At 35.3% G+C, this 21318-nt stretch overlaps 1 protein-coding gene across 3 annotated transcripts in view; it reads right to left on the bottom strand.

Annotated features, from left to right (window-relative positions):
* The window catches only part of LOC131951875 (tubulin-specific chaperone D), a 31807-nt gene extending 10976 nt beyond the window's left edge, over positions 1 to 20831 (bottom strand). The window contains exons 1-25 of one of the 3 annotated variants that reach the window (XM_059314285.1): positions 20646 to 20831; positions 18363 to 18413; positions 18030 to 18127; positions 17827 to 17928; positions 13779 to 13925; positions 12433 to 12571; positions 10534 to 10629; positions 7770 to 7902; positions 7495 to 7634; positions 7235 to 7295; positions 6689 to 6795; positions 6485 to 6547; positions 6020 to 6176; positions 5628 to 5715; positions 5322 to 5407; positions 5097 to 5177; positions 4888 to 4961; positions 3422 to 3539; positions 3029 to 3089; positions 2872 to 2926; positions 2205 to 2267; positions 2055 to 2110; positions 1555 to 1636; positions 1292 to 1346; positions 811 to 966 (exon numbers count right to left, since the gene is read on the bottom strand). In XM_059314285.1, coding sequence (XP_059170268.1) covers positions 811 to 966; positions 1292 to 1346; positions 1555 to 1636; positions 2055 to 2110; positions 2205 to 2267; positions 2872 to 2926; positions 3029 to 3089; positions 3422 to 3539; positions 4888 to 4961; positions 5097 to 5177; positions 5322 to 5407; positions 5628 to 5715; positions 6020 to 6176; positions 6485 to 6547; positions 6689 to 6795; positions 7235 to 7295; positions 7495 to 7634; positions 7770 to 7902; positions 10534 to 10629; positions 12433 to 12571; positions 13779 to 13925; positions 17827 to 17928; positions 18030 to 18127; positions 18363 to 18413; positions 20646 to 20823 — 2447 coding nt within the window. In that variant the 5' untranslated portion in view covers positions 20824 to 20831. Of the gene's footprint in view, positions 1 to 810; positions 967 to 1291; positions 1347 to 1554; positions 1637 to 2054; positions 2111 to 2204; positions 2268 to 2871; positions 2927 to 3028; positions 3090 to 3421; positions 3540 to 4887; positions 4962 to 5096; positions 5178 to 5321; positions 5408 to 5627; positions 5716 to 6019; positions 6177 to 6484; positions 6548 to 6688; positions 6796 to 7234; positions 7296 to 7494; positions 7635 to 7769; positions 7903 to 10533; positions 10630 to 12432; positions 12572 to 12989; positions 13030 to 13338; positions 13380 to 13778; positions 13926 to 17826; positions 17929 to 18029; positions 18128 to 18362; positions 18414 to 20645 lie in introns of those variants that run through there. The other 2 variants (XM_059314286.1, XM_059314287.1) reach the window with 2 other exon arrangements.
* Between the last annotated feature and the right edge of the window lie 487 nt (positions 20832 to 21318).

The following is a 21318-nucleotide window of genomic DNA, read 5'->3' as shown; positions in this document are numbered from 1 at the left end:
GTAATAAAACATATTTCCTCGAAATATGATAAAATTAAAGTGTATTAGTATAATTAGTTTGCATTTGCGCATTTTTTCTGTGTGCCCAGTTTTCCAATTGCACATTTTTCTGGGAACTGGAGGTTTCAAATCTGAAATATTAAGAATCTTGTTCTGAGATATCATGTCTCAACATGGTTTTACCCTTTTGAACAGACAGATGAAGTAGAGTTCACGTGATGACTGATCTTGGCATATAAAAGGATAAAGTTTTCAGCATTATGCCCAGCTGTCTTTACTTTCCCTTACATGAGTCAGATACTCATCAGTGCTGGGTGGACTCAGGGATGACCTACGGACTTGAGCTCTGGATCCAAACTCGCGACTTTTGGGTTAGTAGTCATGCACATTATCATCCAATCACACCATCCCCTCAACATACATAAACTCTAACATCAATTCTCAACCTCTACCCTCAATCCATAATTCTAAATGACTATCAAGTGCTGTTGGTTTATCCCAGTTAAATAGTAAAAGCTTTGACTGAGTAAAAAAAAATGCCACTAGTTACTTGGATAAAGCTTTGACTGACTAAAAAAAAATGTCACTAGTTACTTGAATAAAGCTTTGACTGAGTAAAAAAAATGTCACTAGTTACTTGGATAAAGCTTTGACTGAGTAAAAAAAATGTCACTACTTACTTGGATAAAGCTTTGACTGAGTAAAAAAATGTCACTAGTTACTTGGATAAAGCTTTGACTGAGTAAAAAAAAAATGTCACTAGTTACTTGGATAAAGCTTTGACTGAGTAAAAAAAATGTCACTAGTTACTTGGATAAAGCTTTGACAGCATCTCTTCTAGCCTCTGCCATCTTCTCTTCTTTCTCTGTAATCTTGGAGACAGCAATAACCCCACTCATCACTCTGGACAGCTGACCCTTCAATACTGCTTCAGGTAATGCCCCAATGGCTAAACTATGACCTTGCCTGGAACATGAGGGGGGAGAAATAGTCATACATTAACAAAAATGTACATAATTTTAATATTTATTTATAAGTCTATTATAAACTTAATTTCACAATAATGTTGTATTAAAACATACTTATTGTTAATTATAAGTAACAAATAAAGTAATATTTTTCACTATCAATAACAAATATAGAAATGATGAAACTATTTTTTTGTATTTAAAAAAATAATTCTGCATTATAGTGCTCACGGCATTACAATATATAACTCTTCATGAATTGTGTTTAAAACAACCATGAATCAAGTTTTCTTTACTTAGCCACCCAAATAGCTGTATGTTACCTTGTAGCTTGGTTGGAGGACTTGAGTTCAGTCAGGTAGTGAGACAGAATGGACTCTGGAACATTTCATGGACAGTTGACAAGTTTTAGTAACTTAAAACAATAAAGATGAACAACTCTAATGTTTTGACACTTAATATTTCAATGAGAATTTCCTGAAATGAGGAACAACTCTTAAGTTTTAGGCATTTATTTCAATGAAAATTTCCTGAAACAGTGTTTAACAATGGGAGCAGAGAAAATGGTTGCTCTAACTGTACCCACCTTGGATGTCTTCATAAACTGAGCCATCAGGTTTTGTGTAGTACTCAGAGAAGAATGGAGGAATGGCTGAGACAGCTGCCGCCTAAAGGATGAATGGAGGTTGACAAAGAATAGGGCTGGTAAGTAGGTCACCAACAAGTTCTATGGCTTATGCAGGTTTTATTAAGCCGTAGAAGAGGTTGATGACCTACTTACCAGCCCTACATGTGTGAATCTTAAGTACATGTTTTAGCTGTTACTATTTTGAAGTTAAAATAAAATGTCATTCTTTGATTGAGTTCAAAAGGATTCACCAGCTTTTGAAGGCCAAACTTTTAAAAATTTAAGAGAAGGGTAAAGAAAACTGTAACAAGGCTAGTGATTGGTCTGTGATATGCTCATGACAAAAATCAAAAAGTTTTTATAAATGCTATATATAATCTCTACTTTTTAGTAAAATAACGTCTATAAGTGTAAGTTACTACATTCACGTTTGAGATTTTTAAGGAACAAAATCCTACCTGTATCTCTGGCTCTATCTTAGTCAGACACTCATCTATCAAAGACTGCCACAATTCTAATAGAAAGAAAAATAAATCATGCATTTTTATCTGATTTATACAGACATTTGTTTTTACATATTTAAGTCTCTATGCATGTTAAGCACTCACCTAAGACTGGCTTTTTATGAAAAGGCATTTTGGACAACGCACATTTCTCTATGAGACAGCACACTGAAAACAAAAATGTTTAACCTTGTCTAAAAAATGTTTTGTATTCTATAAAAAAATGAATGTAAATCTTGTTTCACAAAATATTATATACTCTGTTCTTCTTCTTCTTCTTCGTTCTTAATTTTTAGTGTTGGGAGGGATCGAGCCTTATCTGCCAGAGGGTTTGAACTCGAGACTTTTTTTCAAATTTATCAACCATGAGCTTTGCCAACTCGACCATGCTTCCATCACAATTAAGGATTTCGTGTCAACTGGTTATGCGCCATTGAGGCCATTGACTCCGATTTCAGCCTGCTTATCTTTTTGGATTTGCTTCCATAGCCTTTGTCCAACCAAGAACAAACTACAAGGCAGCAGTTGTTTGATTTTGGAGTTGTCTCTCCTAGAAGAGTGGCTGTCCCCAGCTAACGAGGGTTCGAACTCAAGACTTTTCGGTTCAGCAAGCATGAGCTTTACCGACTCGACCACGCCGACCCCCCATATACTCTGTTAAATCTTGTCTAAAATATATTTATTTTGGTTCACAATAAAGGAATTAAAATATTCATGATCACAGCAAAGGCTTGGCTAGTCAAATTAAGAAGAAAAAATCAACAGTAATTACCAGATGTTCTCATATACTCTCCTCCATGTCGCTTGAACATCTTTAGGTCTTGGAGCTATGGAAATAAAGGCAAAATCTTGATCAATACCTAGAAAAATGTTTTTAAAAAATACGCGTATGTAAAAAAAAGTTTAACTGAAGATGCAATTTTAAATACCTTTTTTGATATATCTTGTATCCCTTCCACTGTATCATCGTTTAATAATTTGACTAGTTCCCTGTTAAAAATTGACAATTAGTCAGTTACACAAAGATTTAATTACTTTCTTGGCATTTTTGCTTACCTCTATACTATATGTATATATATATATATATATATATATATATATATATATATATATATATATATATATATATATATATATATATATATATATATATATATATATATATATATATATATATATATATATATATATATTATTTTCATATGTAAAGATATACCTGAATATGGTTAAATACTTTATTTTCAACTAAAATGAAAACAACACAAAACAAAGCTATTGTTGTGGGTCATGATTTAGAAAACTGAAATAGTTGCTAGACTTACACTCCCCTAGATTTGGAAATATCATAGAGAGCATGTAGAATTTCAGCTATGGCAAGGATGGCACCATGTCGCTGGAACAAATCCAGCCCAGTTGTTAGAGGCAGTAGCTTGGGCAGTACTGGTGGATGAGAGGAGGAAGATTAGTGGGGTCAGGTTAGTGGGGTCAGGTTAGTGGGGTCAGGTTAGAGGGGTCACGTTAGAAGGGCCAGGTTAGTGGGGTCAGGTTAGTGGGGTCAGGTTAGCGGGATCAGGTTAGTGGGGTCAAGTTAGTGGGGTCAGGTTAGTGGGGTCAGGTCAGTGGGGTCAGATTAGTGGGGTCAGGTAAGTGGGGTTAGGTTAGTGGGGTCAGGTTAGTGGGGTCAGGTTAGAGGGGTCACGTTAGAAGGGCCAGGTTAGAGGGGGCAGGTTAGAGGGGTCAGGTTAGTGGGGTCAGGTTAGTAGGGTCAGGTTAGAGGGGGCAGGTTAGTGGGGTCAGGTTAGCGGGATCAGGTTAGTGGGGTCAAGTTAGTGGGGTCAGGTTAGTGGGGTCAGGTCAGTGGGGTCAGATTAGTGGGGTCAGGTAAGTGGGGTTAGGTTAGTGGGGTCAGGTTAGTGGGGTCAGGTTAGAGGGGTCACGTTAGAAGGGCCAGGTTAGAGGGGGCAGGTTAGAGGGGTCAGGTTAGTGGGGTCAGGTTAGTAGGGTCAGGTTAGAGGGGGCAGGTTAGGGGGGTCAGGTTAGTGGGGTCTGGTTAGTGGGTTCAGGTTAGTGGGGTCAGGTTAGTGGGTTCAGGTTAGTAGGGCCAGGTTCGTGGGGTTAGGTTAATAGGGTGAGTTTAGTGGGGTCAGGTTAGTGGGGTCAGGTTAGTAGGGCCAGGTTCGTGGGGTTAGGTTAATAGGGTGAGTTTAGTGGGGTCAGGTTAGTGGGGTCAGGTTAGTGGGGTCAGGTTAGTGGGGTCAGGTTAGTGGGGTCAGGCTAGTGGGGTCAGGTTAGTGGGGTCTGGTTAGTGGTGTCAGGTTAGTGGGGTCAGGTTAGCGGGATCAGGTTAGAGGGGGCAGGTTAGTGGGGTCAGGTTAGTGGGGTCAGGTTAGAGGGGTCAGGTTAGCGGGATCAGGTTAAAGGGGTCAGGTTAGTGGAGTCAAGTTAGAGGGGTCAGGTTTTAACAGAACAAATGTTGACAATTTTTAACAATGTGAGTTTATACTAAATACATATCATGATCAACACAAAAAATCTAGAAACTTCTATTTTACCATATTCAAAGAATAAAATCTGTTTGATAAGTGTTTAAATATTTACAAATACCACATAAGCTGTAATCACATAATCGTAAGTGTGCTGCAACAAACAAAAAATACTCCCCCCCCCAGGTCTTTCTTCTTCCACTACTAAAAGCACCTGAGTTTTTGTTGTGACCATACTTCTCTAACCAGCGTTACTTAGACCTACCTGTAGTGGCCATGTAGTTACCAATGTCACTTAGACCTACCTGTAGTGGCCATGTAGTCAGGGGCACAAGCTGTGAGCCTGTGGAGAGCTTTTGATGAAAGTTCTCTGATCACACTGAAAGTAAAAAAACAACAGGGTTAAATCTATGCATAATAGAAATGTTATAAGGACAATATGGCTTACTTTATCAACACACATCATTGAGCAGGTTTGACATAACAGAACATGTACACACAGTTGACACAGTACCTGTCCCAGTGGGCAATTTTAACATCAGTCAGATGGTCAATCACACCTAGCGTGTATTCTTTGAAGTTGGCTATGTAAACACTGAAACAAAATAATTTCATAGGAATAAAATATTGATTTAAAAAAATTATTCAATTATTTTTCATTCAAACTGTCATAATGAAGCTTACTGCCCACAACAAACTAGATTGTCAGAATGAAGCTGTCAATGACAGACAACAATACCTGAGCTCCAGATAACACCTGGGCCTGTTGCCAACAGCGAAGTAATCAACTGTAGTGAGGATGTCAATACCATGAGGAAATGTGCCCTGTTCATACCAAAATTACATTTAAAACAACAACTTACATAAAAGTAGTAATTGCTTAATTTCTACTAAAACTTTTTTTTTTAAACACTACTTTAATTTAATTCAATCAATATAATAATTTTGAAATGTTTTTTTTAAAATATGTATGGTAACAAAATTAACTGAAGCTCTAATTAAAAAAATTAACTAATGAATAAAATGAACAGGAAGTGGCCCTGACCTGACGGCCTACATTCTCCTGGAAGGCTGCGGCTGCCGCTCGTCTGACATTGACCTCACGATCAAACACTGAGACGATAATCAGGTAACTGCAAACAAGTAAACAGCATAAATATGCTTAGTTACATCTTCTAATAGTGCCCCCCCCCCCCACAGTAAAATCATTTGCTTTGCTGAAGTCAAAAATATGAGGAAAAATATGAGGAAAGAGTTTTGGATTTCACTTATGAAATTTTGGTTATTTCTAATTAAATGTACATGCATTTAGAGCCAAATATCTGAGTGAGTTGGCTGCTAAACAAAGTTGACTGCTCCAAACAGCTGACTGCTAAAGCTGCATGCTGTTTTTATACTATATGGAGCGATGAAAGAATAAAATGTATCTCAACTTACTTGGCTATTTGATCTACATAACAAACAATGTCTGAGGGTTCGTAGGCCCTGGCAAAAGCCCAGCACACGTAGCACGCTGCGTCTCTGACGTGGGCTCCCACAGAGAAGTTGCCTCTTTTTTCATCATACATCAGGGCTTTCATTATAACTGGCACCACTAGAGAGGGGAGTGGGTAAAACATTAAGGCTGTGGCATTTTCATTCAAGAATAATGTGTTGCAAATACAAACTTACTATTGAGATCAGGACAGTTTGGCCATTCAGCTGACTAAATATGATTATTTAAACAATTATTTCATTTAATTTTTTATAAATTTCTTGCAAAGTTTATAAGAATTTAATTTAAAGCTGATAAGTATAATGATCCAAACTAATAAATAAATGAATTCATGTGTATAGAAGATACATGTATGTGTTATACTGATGTTAAACAATGACAGCAACTCATGTTCAAGTTAACCATACCATCTTTAAGACGCTCTGGTAATAAGAGTCCTCTACGACCAAGCTCAGCCAAAGCCAAACACCCTGATAAAATAAAGTCATTTTTTAAAGGGAGAACACTTAATATTACTATCAAATTAACTGTTAAGTAGAAGAGAATATAAAGACCAAAAATAACTTTAAGAACACAGACCCCACAAAAGAGAGTACAAAGTCTGGACCAACCTCCATGCCAGGCCCCATCTGTTTCTTGGAAACTGAACAAATCTAAAACAGACCCGACCACATCATCTGCCAGCTCCTTAGGGAGTTGTCCTGTCACTCGACCAATCCTGTGGTTGGAGCCAAATTTTGAAATGTTTAAAATAAATTGAGAGTTGGATGATCTAAATCAAAATCTACCCAAGCAGTTAGAATCTTTGCAGAATACAAGATTTTCCTGATATAGTTTTTAACATACATTGCTCAGCAGCTAATAAAGTTAAGAAAAATAAGTTAGAAAAATAAAAAGTCTCATTAAACTGTTAAAAATTTGGCTAGGAGTTAGAAATGAATGTGAACTCAGGTTGTTTATTATTTTTTAAAAAATATTAATTTATTAAAAAAACTAAATAATTTTATTTTACAATCTAAGTATTTTTAGATTTTGTTGAAGCAGTTGACTTTAAGGCAATGACCACTGGGAAAGAGATTCTTACAAAACTACTTAATTCTTGCTCGATGGGTAATAGTTGTTCAGCCTTAAAGTCTAAAAGTTAATAAATACTTAACCCTTTAGCAGCTGTCCACCTGACAATGGTTTCCTTGTCTTTTAAATGCACCAGCAGATGTTCTAAAGAGTGGTTAAAAAAAGAGATAATCATAAGCTTTATGGGATGTTATTTAATTAAGTGTTTACAAATCTAATCTTAACTTTTAATCCCAGAAAACTTAATAGATCAAACTCATAGAGTACTTATTTGTATCTTATATGAACTTAATTTTAAAAAAAAACAGATTACCTCTTTTAAAAAATAAACCACACGGCATACCTATAATGTCTTCCATCTCCTCTGGCACATCAATATCTTCATCCTCTTCCCCAACAGTAAGTTCAGAGTTACCTCCCCCATTAGATGTAGTAGACACTCCCCCTAGATTGGCTGCAAGTGATCTATTTCCTCTGTTGTACCTGTTTTATGACAAAATAGTAGTCACTCGTGTTTTTTAAGGAAACTAATATACAATATTATAACAGAAATTTTAAACATTACAATTAAATTCAGTCTGTTAAGTAAAACAATTTTAAGTAAAAAAAGTGAATGACCTCCATGCAGTGACCCTGAACTTGAGAAAGGTCAGACCCAGCCTTTGAATGAGTTTCCCCAGCAGTTTGCGTATGACACAGCTTTCACATTTCTCCAGGTCAGCCTCTAGCACAACTTTCAGCACAGTAGGAGCTGGTGGGGCAACATGTACAAATGTCAGGACTTTTGAACAAATGTCAACAACACACACAAATGTCAACAAACACACAAATGTCAGCAACACACACAAATGTCAACAACACACACATACATGTTAACAACATGCACAATGTCAACAAACACACAAATGTCAGCTCACACACAAATGTCAGCACCACGCAAATGTCAACAACACACAAATGTCAACAACATACAAATGTCAGCTACACACACAAATGTCAAAAACACACAAATGTCAGCTACACACACAAATGTCAACATCTCACACATATTAACAACACACATGATCAGCTCTCAGCAAAGTCTAAATGAACAATACAAATGTCAACACACACACAAATGCCAATAACACATTTGTATACCAGCAACACACATACATGTCAAAACCTTAGCACAATACAACATTTGATCCAACAATTTTCATCCTACCAAACTGACATACAACATTTGATCCAACAATTTTATCCTACCAAACTGACATACAACATTTGAAACAACAATTTTATCCTACCAAACTGACATACAACATTTAATCCAACAATTTTATCCTACCAAACTGACATACAACATTTGATACAACAATTTTATCCTACCAAACTGACATACAACATTTGATCCAACAATTTTATCCTACCAAACTGACATACAACATTTGATCCAACAATTTTATCCTACCAAACTGACATACAACATTTGATACAACAATTTTCATCCTACCAAACTGCAGTAAGTACACATACAACATTTGATCCAACAATTTTATCCTACCAAACTGACATACAACATTTGATACAACAATTTTCATCCTACCAAACTGCAGTAAGTACACATACAACATTTGATCCTACAATTTTATCCTACCAAACTGACATACAACATTTGATCCAACAATTTTATCCTACCAAACTGACATACAACATTTGAAACAACAATTTTATCCTACCAAACTGACATACAACATTTAATCCAACAATTTTATCCTACCAAACTGACATACAACATTTGATACAACAATTTTATCCTACCAAACTGACATACAACATTTGATCCAACAATTTTATCCTACCAAACTGACATACAACATTTGATCCAACAATTTTATCCTACCAAACTGACATACAACATTTGATACAACAATTTTCATCCTACCAAACTGCAGTAAGTACACATACAACATTTGATGCAACAATTTTATCCTACCAAACTGACATACAACATTTGATACAACAATTTTCATCCTACCAAACTGCAGTAAGTACACATACAACATTTGATGCAACAATTTTATCCTACCAAACTGACATACAACATTTGATACAACAATTTATCCTACCAAACTGCAGTAAGTACACATACAACATTTGATGCAACAATTTTATCCTACCAAACTGACATACAACATTTGATACAACAATTTATCCTACCAAACTGCAGTAAGTACACATACAACATTTGATCCAACAATTTTATCCTACCAAACTGACATACAACATTTGATCCAACAATTTTATCCTACCAAACTGACATACAACATTTGAAACAACAATTTTATCCTACCAAACTGACATACAACATTTAATCCAACAATTTTATCCTACCAAACTGACATACAACATTTGATACAACAATTTTATCCTACCAAACTGACATACAACATTTGATCCAACAATTTTATCCTACCAAACTGACATACAACATTTGATCCAACAATTTTATCCTACCAAACTGACATACAACATTTGATACAACAATTTTCATCCTACCAAACTGCAGTAAGTACACATACAACATTTGATGCAACAATTTTATCCTACCAAACTGACATACAACATTTGATCCAACAATTTTATCCTACCAAACTGACATACAACATTTGAAACAACAATTTTATCCTACCAAACTGACATACAACATTTAATCCAACAATTTTATCCTACCAAACTGACATACAACATTTGATACAACAATTTTATCCTACCAAACTGACATACAACATTTGATCCAACAATTTTATCCTACCAAACTGACATACAACATTTGATCCAACAATTTTATCCTACCAAACTGACATACAACATTTAATACAACAATTTTCATCCTACCAAACTGCAGTAAGTACACATACAACATTTGATGCAACAATTTTATCCTACCAATCTGACATACAACATTTGATACAACAATTTTCATCCTACCAAACTGCAGTAAGTACACATACAACATTTGATGCAACAATTTTATCCTACCAAACTGACATACAACATTTGATACAACAATTTATCCTACCAAACTGACATACAACATTTGATACAACAATTTTCATCCTACCAAACTGCAGTAAGTACACATAAAACATTTGATACAACAATTTTATCCTACCAAACTGACATACAACATTTGATGCAACAATTTTATCCTACCAAACTGACATACAACATTTGATCCAACAATTTTATCCTACCAAACTGCAGCAAGTACACATACAACATTTAATCCAACAACTTTATCCTACCAAACTGCAGCAAGTACACATACACCATTTGATGCAACAATTTTATCCTACCAAACTGACATACAACATTTGATCCAACAATTTTATCCTACCAAACTGCAGTAAGTCCTCCCTTTTCCCATGCTGGAACAGCAGCGCTAGAGAGCTCAGGACACCACACAGCTGACTGCGGCCCTGGACATTGTTATCTGTAAGCATGGAATGTCAGGACATTATTATCTGTAAGCATGGAATGTCAGGAAATTATTATCTGTAAGCATGGAATGTCAGGACATTGTTATCTGTAAGCATGGAATGTCAGGAAATTATTATCTGTAAGCATGGAATGTCAGGACATTATTATCTGTAAGCATGGAATGTCAGGACATTATTATCTGTAAGCATGGAATAAGCCAGGACATTATTATCTGTAGGCATGGAATAATTCAGGACATTATTATCTGTAGGCATGGAATAATTCAGGACATTATTATCTGTAAGCATGGAATGTCAGGACATTATTATCTGTAAGCATGGAATGTCAGGACATTAGTATCTGTAGGCATGGAATAATTCAGGACATTATTATCTGTAAGCATGGAATGTCAGGACATTATTATCTGTAAGCATGGAATGTCAGGACATTAGTATCTGTAGGCATGGAATAATTCAGGACATTATTATCTGTAAGCGTGGAATAATTCAGGACATTATTATCTGTAAGCATGGAATGTCAGAACATTATTATCTGTAAGCATGGAATAAGCTAGGACATTATTAGTTGTAAGCGTGGAATGTCAGGACATTATTATCTGTAAGCATGGAATGTCAGGACATTATTATCTGTAAGCATGGAATGTCAGGACATTATTATCTGTAAGCATGGAATGTCAGGACATTATTATCTGTAAGCATGGAATGTCAGGACATTATTATCTGTAAGCATGGAATGTCAGGACATTATTATCTGTAAGTATGGAATGTCAGGACATTATTATCTGTAAGCATGGAATGTCAGGACATTATTATCTGTAAGCATGGAATGTCAGGACATTATTATCTGTAAGCATGGAATGTCAGGACATTATTATCTGTAAGTATGGAATGTCAGGACATTATTATCTGTAAGCAAGGAATGTCAGGACATTATTATCTGTAAGCATGGAATAAGCCAGGACATTATTATCTGTAGGCATGGAATAATTCAGGACATTATTATCTGTAAGCGTGGAATAATTCAGGACATTATTATCTGTAAGCATGGAATGTCAGAACATTATTATCTGTAAGCATGGAATAAGCTAGGACATTATTAGTTGTAAGCGTGGAATGTCAGGACATTATTATCTGTAAGCATGGAATGTCAGGACATTATTATCTGTAAGCATGGAATGTCAGGACTTTATTATCTGTAAGCATGGAATGTCAGGACATTATTATCTGTAAGCATGGAATGTCAGGACATTATTATCTGTAAGCATGGAATGTCAGGACATTATTATCTGTAAGCATGGAATGTCAGGACATTATTATCTGTAAGCATGGAATGTCAGGACATTATTATCTGTAAGCATGGAATGTCAGGACATTATTATCTGTAAGTATGGAATGTCAGGACTTTATTATCTGTAAGCATGGAATGTCAGGACATTATTATCTGTAAGCATGGAATGTCAGGACATTATTATCTGTAAGCATGGAATGTCAGGACATTATTATCTGTAAGTATGGAATGTCAGGACATTATTATCTGTAAGCATGGAATGTCAGGACATTATTATCTGTAAGCATGGAATGTCAGGAAATTATTATCTGTAAGCATGGAATGTCAGGAAATTATTATCTGTAAGCATGGAATGTCAGGACATTATTATCTGTAAGCATGGAATGTCAGGACATTATTATCTGTAAGCATGGAATGTCAGGAAATTATTATCTGTAAGCATGGAATGTCAGCAGGGAAAAGCCAGCACATTATGGGTTGGTTAATGAAGACAATTGTGGTAACTTACAATCAGCTGTTTTTAAGGTCTGCATCATCCAGTCCAGACACTGCGGCAAGAGATCTTGTTTGACGTCAGGTCGTGTCAGAAATTTTGACATCAGGTAAGCAGCAGCGTCCCTGCTCTTGTCATTCACTGACAGATAGTTCTGAAACAATAGAATACAACACATTATTTACAACATTACACATTATTTACAACACAACAAATTATTTACAACATTACATGACAGGTAGTTCTGGAACAATGGAATACAACACATTATTTACAACATGACAGGTAGTTCTGGAACAATGGAATACAACACATTATTTACAACATTACATGACAGGTAGTTCTGGAACAATAGAATACAACAAATTATTTACAACATTACATGACAGGTAGTTCTGGAACAATAGAATACAACACATTATTTACAACACAACACATTATTTACAACATTACATGACAGGTAGTTCTGGAACAATACAACACAACAAATTATTTACAACATTACATGACAACTTACTTTATATAAAACCATGATCCTGTCCATTGTTTTGGTTTTAATGTTGCTGACTTACTTTACATATAGCCATGATCCTGTCCACTGTTTTGGTTTTAATGTTGTTGACTTACTTTACATATAGCCATGATCCTGTCCATTGTTTTAATGTTGCTGACTTACTTTACATATAGCCATGATCCTGTCCATTGTTTTAATGTTGCTGACTTACTTTACATATAGCCATGATCCTGTCCATTGTTTTAATGTTGCTGACTTACTTTACATATAGCCATGATCCTGTCCATTGTTTTAATGTTGCTGACTTACTTTACATATAGCCATGATCCTGTCCATTGTTTTAATGTTGCTGACTTACTTTACATATAGCCATGATCCTGTCCATTGTTTTAATGTTGCTGACTTACTTTACATATAGCCATGATCCTGTCCATTGTTTTGGTTTTAATGTTGCTGACTTACTTTACATATAGCCATGATCCTGTCCATTGTTTTGGTTTTAATGTTGCTGACTTACTTTACATATAGCCATGATCCTGTCCATTGTTTTGGTTTTAATGTTGCTGACTTACTTTACATATAGCCATGATCCTGTCCATTGTTTTGGTTTTAATGTTGCTGACTTACTTTACATATAGCCATGATCCTGTCCATTGTTTTGGTTTTAATGTTGCTGACTTACTTTACATATAGCCATGATCCTGTCCATTGTTTTGGTTTTAATGTTGCTGACTTACTTTACATATAGCCATGATCCTGTCCATTGTTTTGGTTTTAATGTTGCTGACTTACTTTACATATAGCCATGATCCTGTCCATTGTTTTGGTTTTAATGTTGCTGACTTACTTTACATATAGCCATGATCCTGTCCATTGTTTTGGTTTTGATGTTGCCGTCACCCTGTTGAAGGTTGCTGTCCAATCTCTTCAGGTCAAACGGTATCAGACACACAATGGAGAGCCACACTAGCAGTACATAGCGGGTTTCCCACAACTGTTGGGAAGATGGGGTTAATAATTCATGAGTTAAATCAGTAAGGACAGTACAACTATTGGGAAAGAAAGAGTAAACTAAAACAACATAGCTAGCAAATATTTAACAGTAGTTATTATATAAACTCATTTTCTTTATGAAGGGAATTAAACTAAATTAATGTATAGCAAACTAAACCTATCTTGGTTATAGCCCCTTATGGAAGGGAAACAACTCAATTAATATTTACAGAAATAATCGGAATATGTCTTATGTCATGTTAGAGGGTTTTGACTTTTGCTATGTGTGACAACAGGGTGTATCCAATGGCACAAAAGCGTGACGCCATTTTAAAGGATATTTTTATTTTTAAGACGGACTTTCTTTAGTTAGAAACGAGTTGCGGCTCAACACGTTTGTCTCTCTCCATCATGTCAAGCTGAACAGCGATCTAGCCTAAAGAGTCTACCAATCGCCAAGAGAACGATCATTTCCCCGGCAGTCCGATTTCATAAGGGGTCGTCCATAAATGACGTCACACTCGTAGGGGGGAGGGGGGGTCGGTAATTTTGTGACGATGTGTGATGAGGGGGGGGGGTCAGATGGTGCGACGTCACACTTTTGCTTTATAGAAAAGAAATGTTAGAAAACGAACGTTATTTTGCGCTTTAGAAAACAGTTTTAATAAGTTGTAATAGGAATTGATTAAAATACTCTATTTTGACAGATTTCAGACAAGATTTTGGAAAAACTTAATGTTTAAAAAAAAAATTCAACTGCAATTTTGAGGGGGGTTGTAGGCTGAGGTGTGACGTCATTTTAGGGGGGGGGGTCTGGTTTTTTGTGACAACGTGTGACGGAGGGGAGAGGGGAGGTAAAAATCGTCAAAAAAGCGTGACGTCATTTATGGATGACCCCTAATATAAATATGCGTTGTGAGGTAAAAATGGAGGTTTTAACTTAATTTCGTTTATTACGAACGCGAGTCCCGGCGAGTTTCACCACTGCTATTGTCACACAATAATCGCAGCACGCGAACACCGTGTTTCTCGTCACTTTTCTTGTGTCACTGATGTGGACATTAAACACAACACTTTGCTCTAATGGGGGAGCGGTGAACGTAAAAAAAACAGAAATCGTATCTACCTCAGTAATGACATGTGGGCGCTCGCCTTTAAAAGCGTCGTGCGAGATTTTGATCGCAACTGTATCAATAATTTTAAAACAGATTTTGTTGGTCGTGAATGATCGGTACTCCGCTCAACAGAAACCTTGACATCAAATGTGACAAGGTTTTGCATACACAGTATAATCGTATAGATAGCCAAATAGTGCAAACACTACTAAGAACGCGCCAGTTGGTTGGGTTTTTTTTTCTATACTATGAATTTATCTTCTACAACAAGTATTTCAGAAATACTAACAAAGTTCGTAGATAGGGTGGACCAAAGACTGTATTAGTCTTCATGTCCTACTTGTCTGACAGTTGTAAGAATTTAAAGAGCTAACGAACACGTTTCATTTTCGTAGACTTTTATTATAGACCGACGATTTAAACCATAATCTCACAATTTACAGCACTAGGTATTACAAATAGTTTAGCATATTTTAAAATAATCAAAGCGTAATAAACTAATAAATAAATAGCTAAACAAATAAAATTGAAGGTAATGTACTGCACTCATACCTTACGCGCCCTTCTACTCGTTTGAAATGTCAGTCTAACTCAAACTAAAGTTACTTCCCCTTCTCTCCATAAGTTACTAATTATAGATCAGTGCGCTGCCAACACATCTCCATATTGACACAGAAATTAGACAGAATACCTTGGGCCTAGAAAATTTAACTTATTACCTGGGGTGGGGTGGGGGTATGGACAATATTGGATTTGGAATGCTCAGCGCCGTACTCTGACAAAATATTTTAACTCGATTAAAAAAACGCGTGCTAATTAGAATCATCGCGAGCTGGTTTCCAACACCGACACGGATTATCGAAGGTCAGAACTCGTGGAGAAAAACTACCCCACATTAACCGATACGGTTGTGACTCACGGGTGACTAATTTAAAAACAACAACAGATAACATAACGCTATAGTATTCCCCGTTTAACTACATCTACTCTACTAGTGGTATTCATAAAGTGCACAGCCGATTGGGTTCTTGGCGATTTAGTCAAATAATACCGCAAAAATAGTCAATACTTAAACCCTATTGAGTTGGGTCTGTGTTATGTTTCGTGTGTCGGGAGATAATCGAAGATACAAATGTGGACGTATGTCTATGACTAATGGAGAAGTCCCAGATTAAATATGAGTAAGTACGTTACAGCTGAATCATGTCAAACTTTTAGCACTAACGGCTGAGTCAGACCAGTACGTCCGCCGAGACGGAATGAATAGCTGGAACAATACTCTTTACATAAGAGAGAAGAAAAGCTTCTAAAGGAGAATAAAGCGGGAGTGATTTCCCCTAAACTTTCTCGAATATGCGTTTTTTTTTCTTCAGAAATCGGAAATAGCGTAAAGTACTACTTCCGGTGAATGAAAATTACTCAAAATTTGAGAGAAGGCAGAGAATTAGATCTTGTATTTATATGTGAAATGTCGTCTATCTATCTGAAACAGTACTCAACTTATAGGCTTTTTAAAAAAAATGTAGAATAGGTTACACTTCCGGTTACCGGAAATCGCTGTGACGATTCTCAAGTTATCGTGTTAACAGACACACATCCACACACACACAGACAAAATTACAAAACTATATTTTCCCGACTTGGGGAGGTGTAAAACATCGAGATTTATGAAAATCTCTATTTCAATTTTTTGCACGATTACAATACTTCCTCTATACTACATATAAGAGTAAAAAGTAAAAAACGAGTAGGCTTATTGTTTGGGCTTAGCTGCTACCTTTGTTTAGAAAATGTTGGGAAATGAGTTTTAGAGCAAGTTAAGATATGTATCTAATTCTGGAAGTCCAAAACTCTATATGTTAAACACCATCACTGATATGTTCAAAGCAGGACTTTTACCCTCTGTCAATTCCCCCACCCTGCAACTAGCAGTTTGGCTAATGGCCTAGAACCAATATGTTTACCATAAAACTAGAAAGAAAAAAATGAAATATGACAAAGTTACAGATAATATTGGAAATATAAGCAGTTAGTGAAATGAGTGGTTATAACTACATGAACAAATTTGTAATGTTTTGGGGGCAGATATGATTCACTTTGAGTTAACGCCATAAGACATAAGAACCAGATGACCAACAAAGAAGGTTTAAGCATAACACAAGTAACTGGCACTGAGAAACACAAACACATCATGTTGCAGAGAAACAAATCTTTGGTTTTTAATACAATAAAGGATTGTCAACCTACTGATATAAAGAACTACCAGAATTCAGAAGCAAATGTATGGGTCACATGAAATAATCTGACTGCTCTGCTGATACCTACCTATTTAAATGACACTTCTCATGATTCAACAAGCATACTTAAACTTTAAATCACTTAAACACTACTTTAAAAAACTAAAATGATTTTTAATTATTTTTTTTGAGTCTACACCCAATTTAACTAAAGCCCTAAATGATTTTATTTTCTGTAATGTTGCATTTGATCATTGTTTATATTATTCTATATGTTGTTTGTTTGCAGATTAAAAAAAAAAGTTTTTTTTTATAAAGAGTCTCATAATGCTGACTTGTAAAGTCCCAAAATCACTAATAAGCCTTTCAACAATTTTTTTTTTAAATGATATACTTGTAGTTAATGAAATAATACCTGTTCATCAGTTATACAGACTAATAAATAGTTCAATGTGACACATTCTTTTGCAATAAAATTTCAAAGAAGTTAATTTTTTTTTAAGTATTACTAAGATGAAACAAATGAATCCAATTTAAAAAAAAATCTTACTTCAAAGTCTGAAGGATCTTGAGCTTCAATAAGAGTCAAGAGTGGTTCCATATCTGATACTTCATGTGGTAGCAGACGTACAACTTGCTTGAATCCTCGCATCTAGCAGAGAAAAAATTTGAAAGATTCCGATTTCATACAGATATGTCTGGTGGGAAAATTTGAATACAGTTTAGAAAAAATGTAGTGACTGATTTACATACCTTTGTAATGAGGTATAAATAAACAAATGCTTGCTTGCTAACAGGTCTTGGTGCTGTAGGTTGCTTTGCAATATTTAACAACATGATGAGAAACTCCTCTGCTCGCATGAAATAAAGGGCATTTTTAATAACTAATGATGCACAAAGAGTAAATATAATTTGTACTGAAGGGTATATATTAGTTTTAATCAGATAGCATATATGATATTAATTATCAAATATTTTAGAATAATAATATTCAACAAATAAAAACAGAATAATAACATAAATCTTCAATTTATTGTATTGATTGAATTAATCTAATTCTTGCTTAGGAAATAATTTTAAGCTCACCTAGATAAGGATCAATTAAATGAGGCTGTTCTTGATAATCATCAATGATAACTGTAGATAAATACATATAATTAAATAACACAGATAATTTATAAAGATGTTGATTTTATTAAGATTAGTAAGACCGATCACCTCCAATACTTTGTAAACAACTTTTTTTTTAAATTTAAAGTACAAATACAGTAGTAAAGAAATAAGTTGACATGAGTTGTTGAATGGGTTAGATATGCTAATTTAAAATTTCCTTAAATGCCAGTAACACTTAAGTATTGGACAGCATGATCTAGCAGCCAGCAGAGAGCTAGACTGCTAACCCAAAAGTCTTGAGTTCGAATCTGGGTTCAAATCAATAGAATGTCCTTGAGTCTACCCATCTATGATGAGTACCTAACTCAAGTAAGGGAAACAAAGGTAAGTGGGCATAATGCTGACCACTATCCCTTCATATGCAGAGGTCTCTGAAGCTGATGAACTCTACTCAGTCTAATTCATCTGCCCCATGTGTCTTACTCTAAGGCAAGAACGGGAAATTACGATGATGAACAATTAAGTAGGCTACTACTAAAATTCTCTCATTCTCTTTCATTGATAGCTTAAAATTTGTATGAGTACAGAGTGGTCTAATCTAACTGTAATAAAATAATTGACAATTGAATTTAGACAAGGAGCTGAATTTGAATTATTTACTTATTTTACTGGGCTATAGAAGAGAAAAGGCCTATAATATTTATAGGGAGTGTCTATAATGGTACTTTACTACAAATAGCCCTCAGAAGGCTATTCGTCCTTCGCTATTTTTAGCTGACCAATCAAATTTATTTTTAAATTTACTGTCCTGGGCATATGACACTCGACTTTTGGAACATTATTTGAAATGTTCCGGTGGTCGAAGTGGTTATGCATCAGCTGGTTTGTTTTTGAGGCGTGGGCTCTATTTCTTTTGGCTCAGAGTTTGTTTTTTTTTTTGCTTTTTTTCAATTTTCCTTAGGGATTAGGCATTAGGGTTAGGATTTAGTGTTAGGCATTAGGATTAGGGTTAAGCATTAGGGTTAGGGTCAGGCATTAGGGATGGTGATTACGGTAGGGTTAGAGTTAGGTTTAGTAATAAGGTTAGATCTAAAAAAAAAATTAGTTCTTCATAGCATGATTAAGTGAATTTAAGAATTTCAGAAAAATTTCCTTGCGCTGATTGGTCAGAGTACAAATAGCCTTCATAAGTTCATAGGGATTTGTAGTGAAGTACGAAAAGCCGCAGCCTAACTATAGTTAACTAATAACTATTTATATTTTATATTATGTAGTAGTAGAATATGGGCGCATGGGATAGGCCTATATATTAGTATTTCTCTCTAACTTGGATGCGTGGTCGGTTGCTAACAACAATATGGCGCCCGGACCGGACGTCTGATTTCCGGTGATTTTTCGGCCAAATTCCAGAGACCTTCAACTAATTACATTTAAAAATGTTTACCACGCGCAAAATGGCGGGATTTCCGTGTCATAACAACAAACCATAAGTGGCAGGGTTAGATATGCCAGAAAAGCATTTTAAAATTTGGTTTGGAGAACGGAGGCTAAATTCAAAAGTTGGTTTCATTAAAATTAATAGAATTTAAAAAATATCAACAGTGTAGGTACAGAAATGAGCGAGAACGTAAAGCATTATTAGTTTTATCAGTCTATGAAAAAAGAAATCAAATATTGTGAGCTGTTTTTTTATAAGACCGGCGTCCGTATCACAACCAATTTATTTTTATTTTTTAAAAACCACGTGACCGCTATTTGGTGATCACTAGTGAGGAACTCTTGTGCATGGAGTCTAACCTGATTTGTGGTTTTCTTTAGCTTCAAGCTTAAGAAGAGTTGTCATGGAGAGATGTGTTGGACATGGTAGTGATTGACAATAAATATTAAATTAACTAATTTAGTTCAAAACGAACTAAAAACTCCAAAGTTAGTGCCTAATGGATTAAATATGGATGTCTATTATTCAGTGGTCATGTTTAAATTGATAATTGCGTAAATTCTAGATTTAGTGAGAAAAACTACTATATATTATAAAATATATTATATTTATTTGTCATTCTATTTTGTTACAAACACAAATGTAATACAGATCTAGGTCTAGATTTCTCTAGAGGTGTGTGTGATGTTTGGAGACTGGAGAGCAATTTTATCAAAATCAACGACACTTTCAACACTAGGCTAGCGGCTAGACTAGACATTTTTAATTTTTATAATTTATTTTTAATTTTTTAGACAAAGACACAGTTACTACAGTACTTCGAAAGCGCTCTTCTGCCATCTCCATTGCAACGGTATCTTGCCATATTGTCTCAAGACTTTGTATAAGATGTTTAACTTCATCTACTTCTTTAAATGTTTCGTGAACTAGGCATTTATCTTCATCTGCCATAGTGATGCCGTCACCGCTTCCCTCAGTTGGTACGTTCGCCGCCATGATGTAAACATTCGAGGATTAGTCACTCTAAGCACCGAAACAAATAATTTTTAGAAGTTATTGTTAGGCCACCGTAGCTACCAACTACAGATGGAATAATAACTGTAAGTGTATTACTGCCAAAGGATATATACTAATTTTTAAACAAGCAAGTAAAACTTATTTAAAATTCAGAGCAATAGCTTTAAGCGGTGAAGAGCTGTCTTGCAAGCTTATTATTTTACATTAGAATGGGGAGGCAAATGTGCTGGTTTTATACGTGAGCTATGGCTTATTGTGTTTCTTTCTTAATTAATTTAAGTTAGGCTAGGGTACCATGAACTGAAGCAATTATTTGATTGTTTTAGTACTGTCAGGCAACAAAGCGAAGGCTTAATCATAATTTTAGTTGGTTTTTCTTTTTTTTACATGAGGCTTATTTGTGCGCGTATTTGGAATGTCAATATCCACACCAATGCGACGCATACGCAAGGGACGGACATCAATCAGAGTGTT

This window comes from Physella acuta, unplaced genomic scaffold, assembly GCF_028476545.2.
Source record: "Physella acuta isolate Inbredline_101_S28 unplaced genomic scaffold, ASM2847654v3 ptg000834l, whole genome shotgun sequence".
Taxonomy (NCBI): domain Eukaryota; kingdom Metazoa; phylum Mollusca; class Gastropoda; family Physidae; genus Physella; species Physella acuta.
The sequence above is the reverse complement of the archived record's forward strand: the minus strand, read 5'-3'. Positions and strand labels throughout refer to the sequence as shown.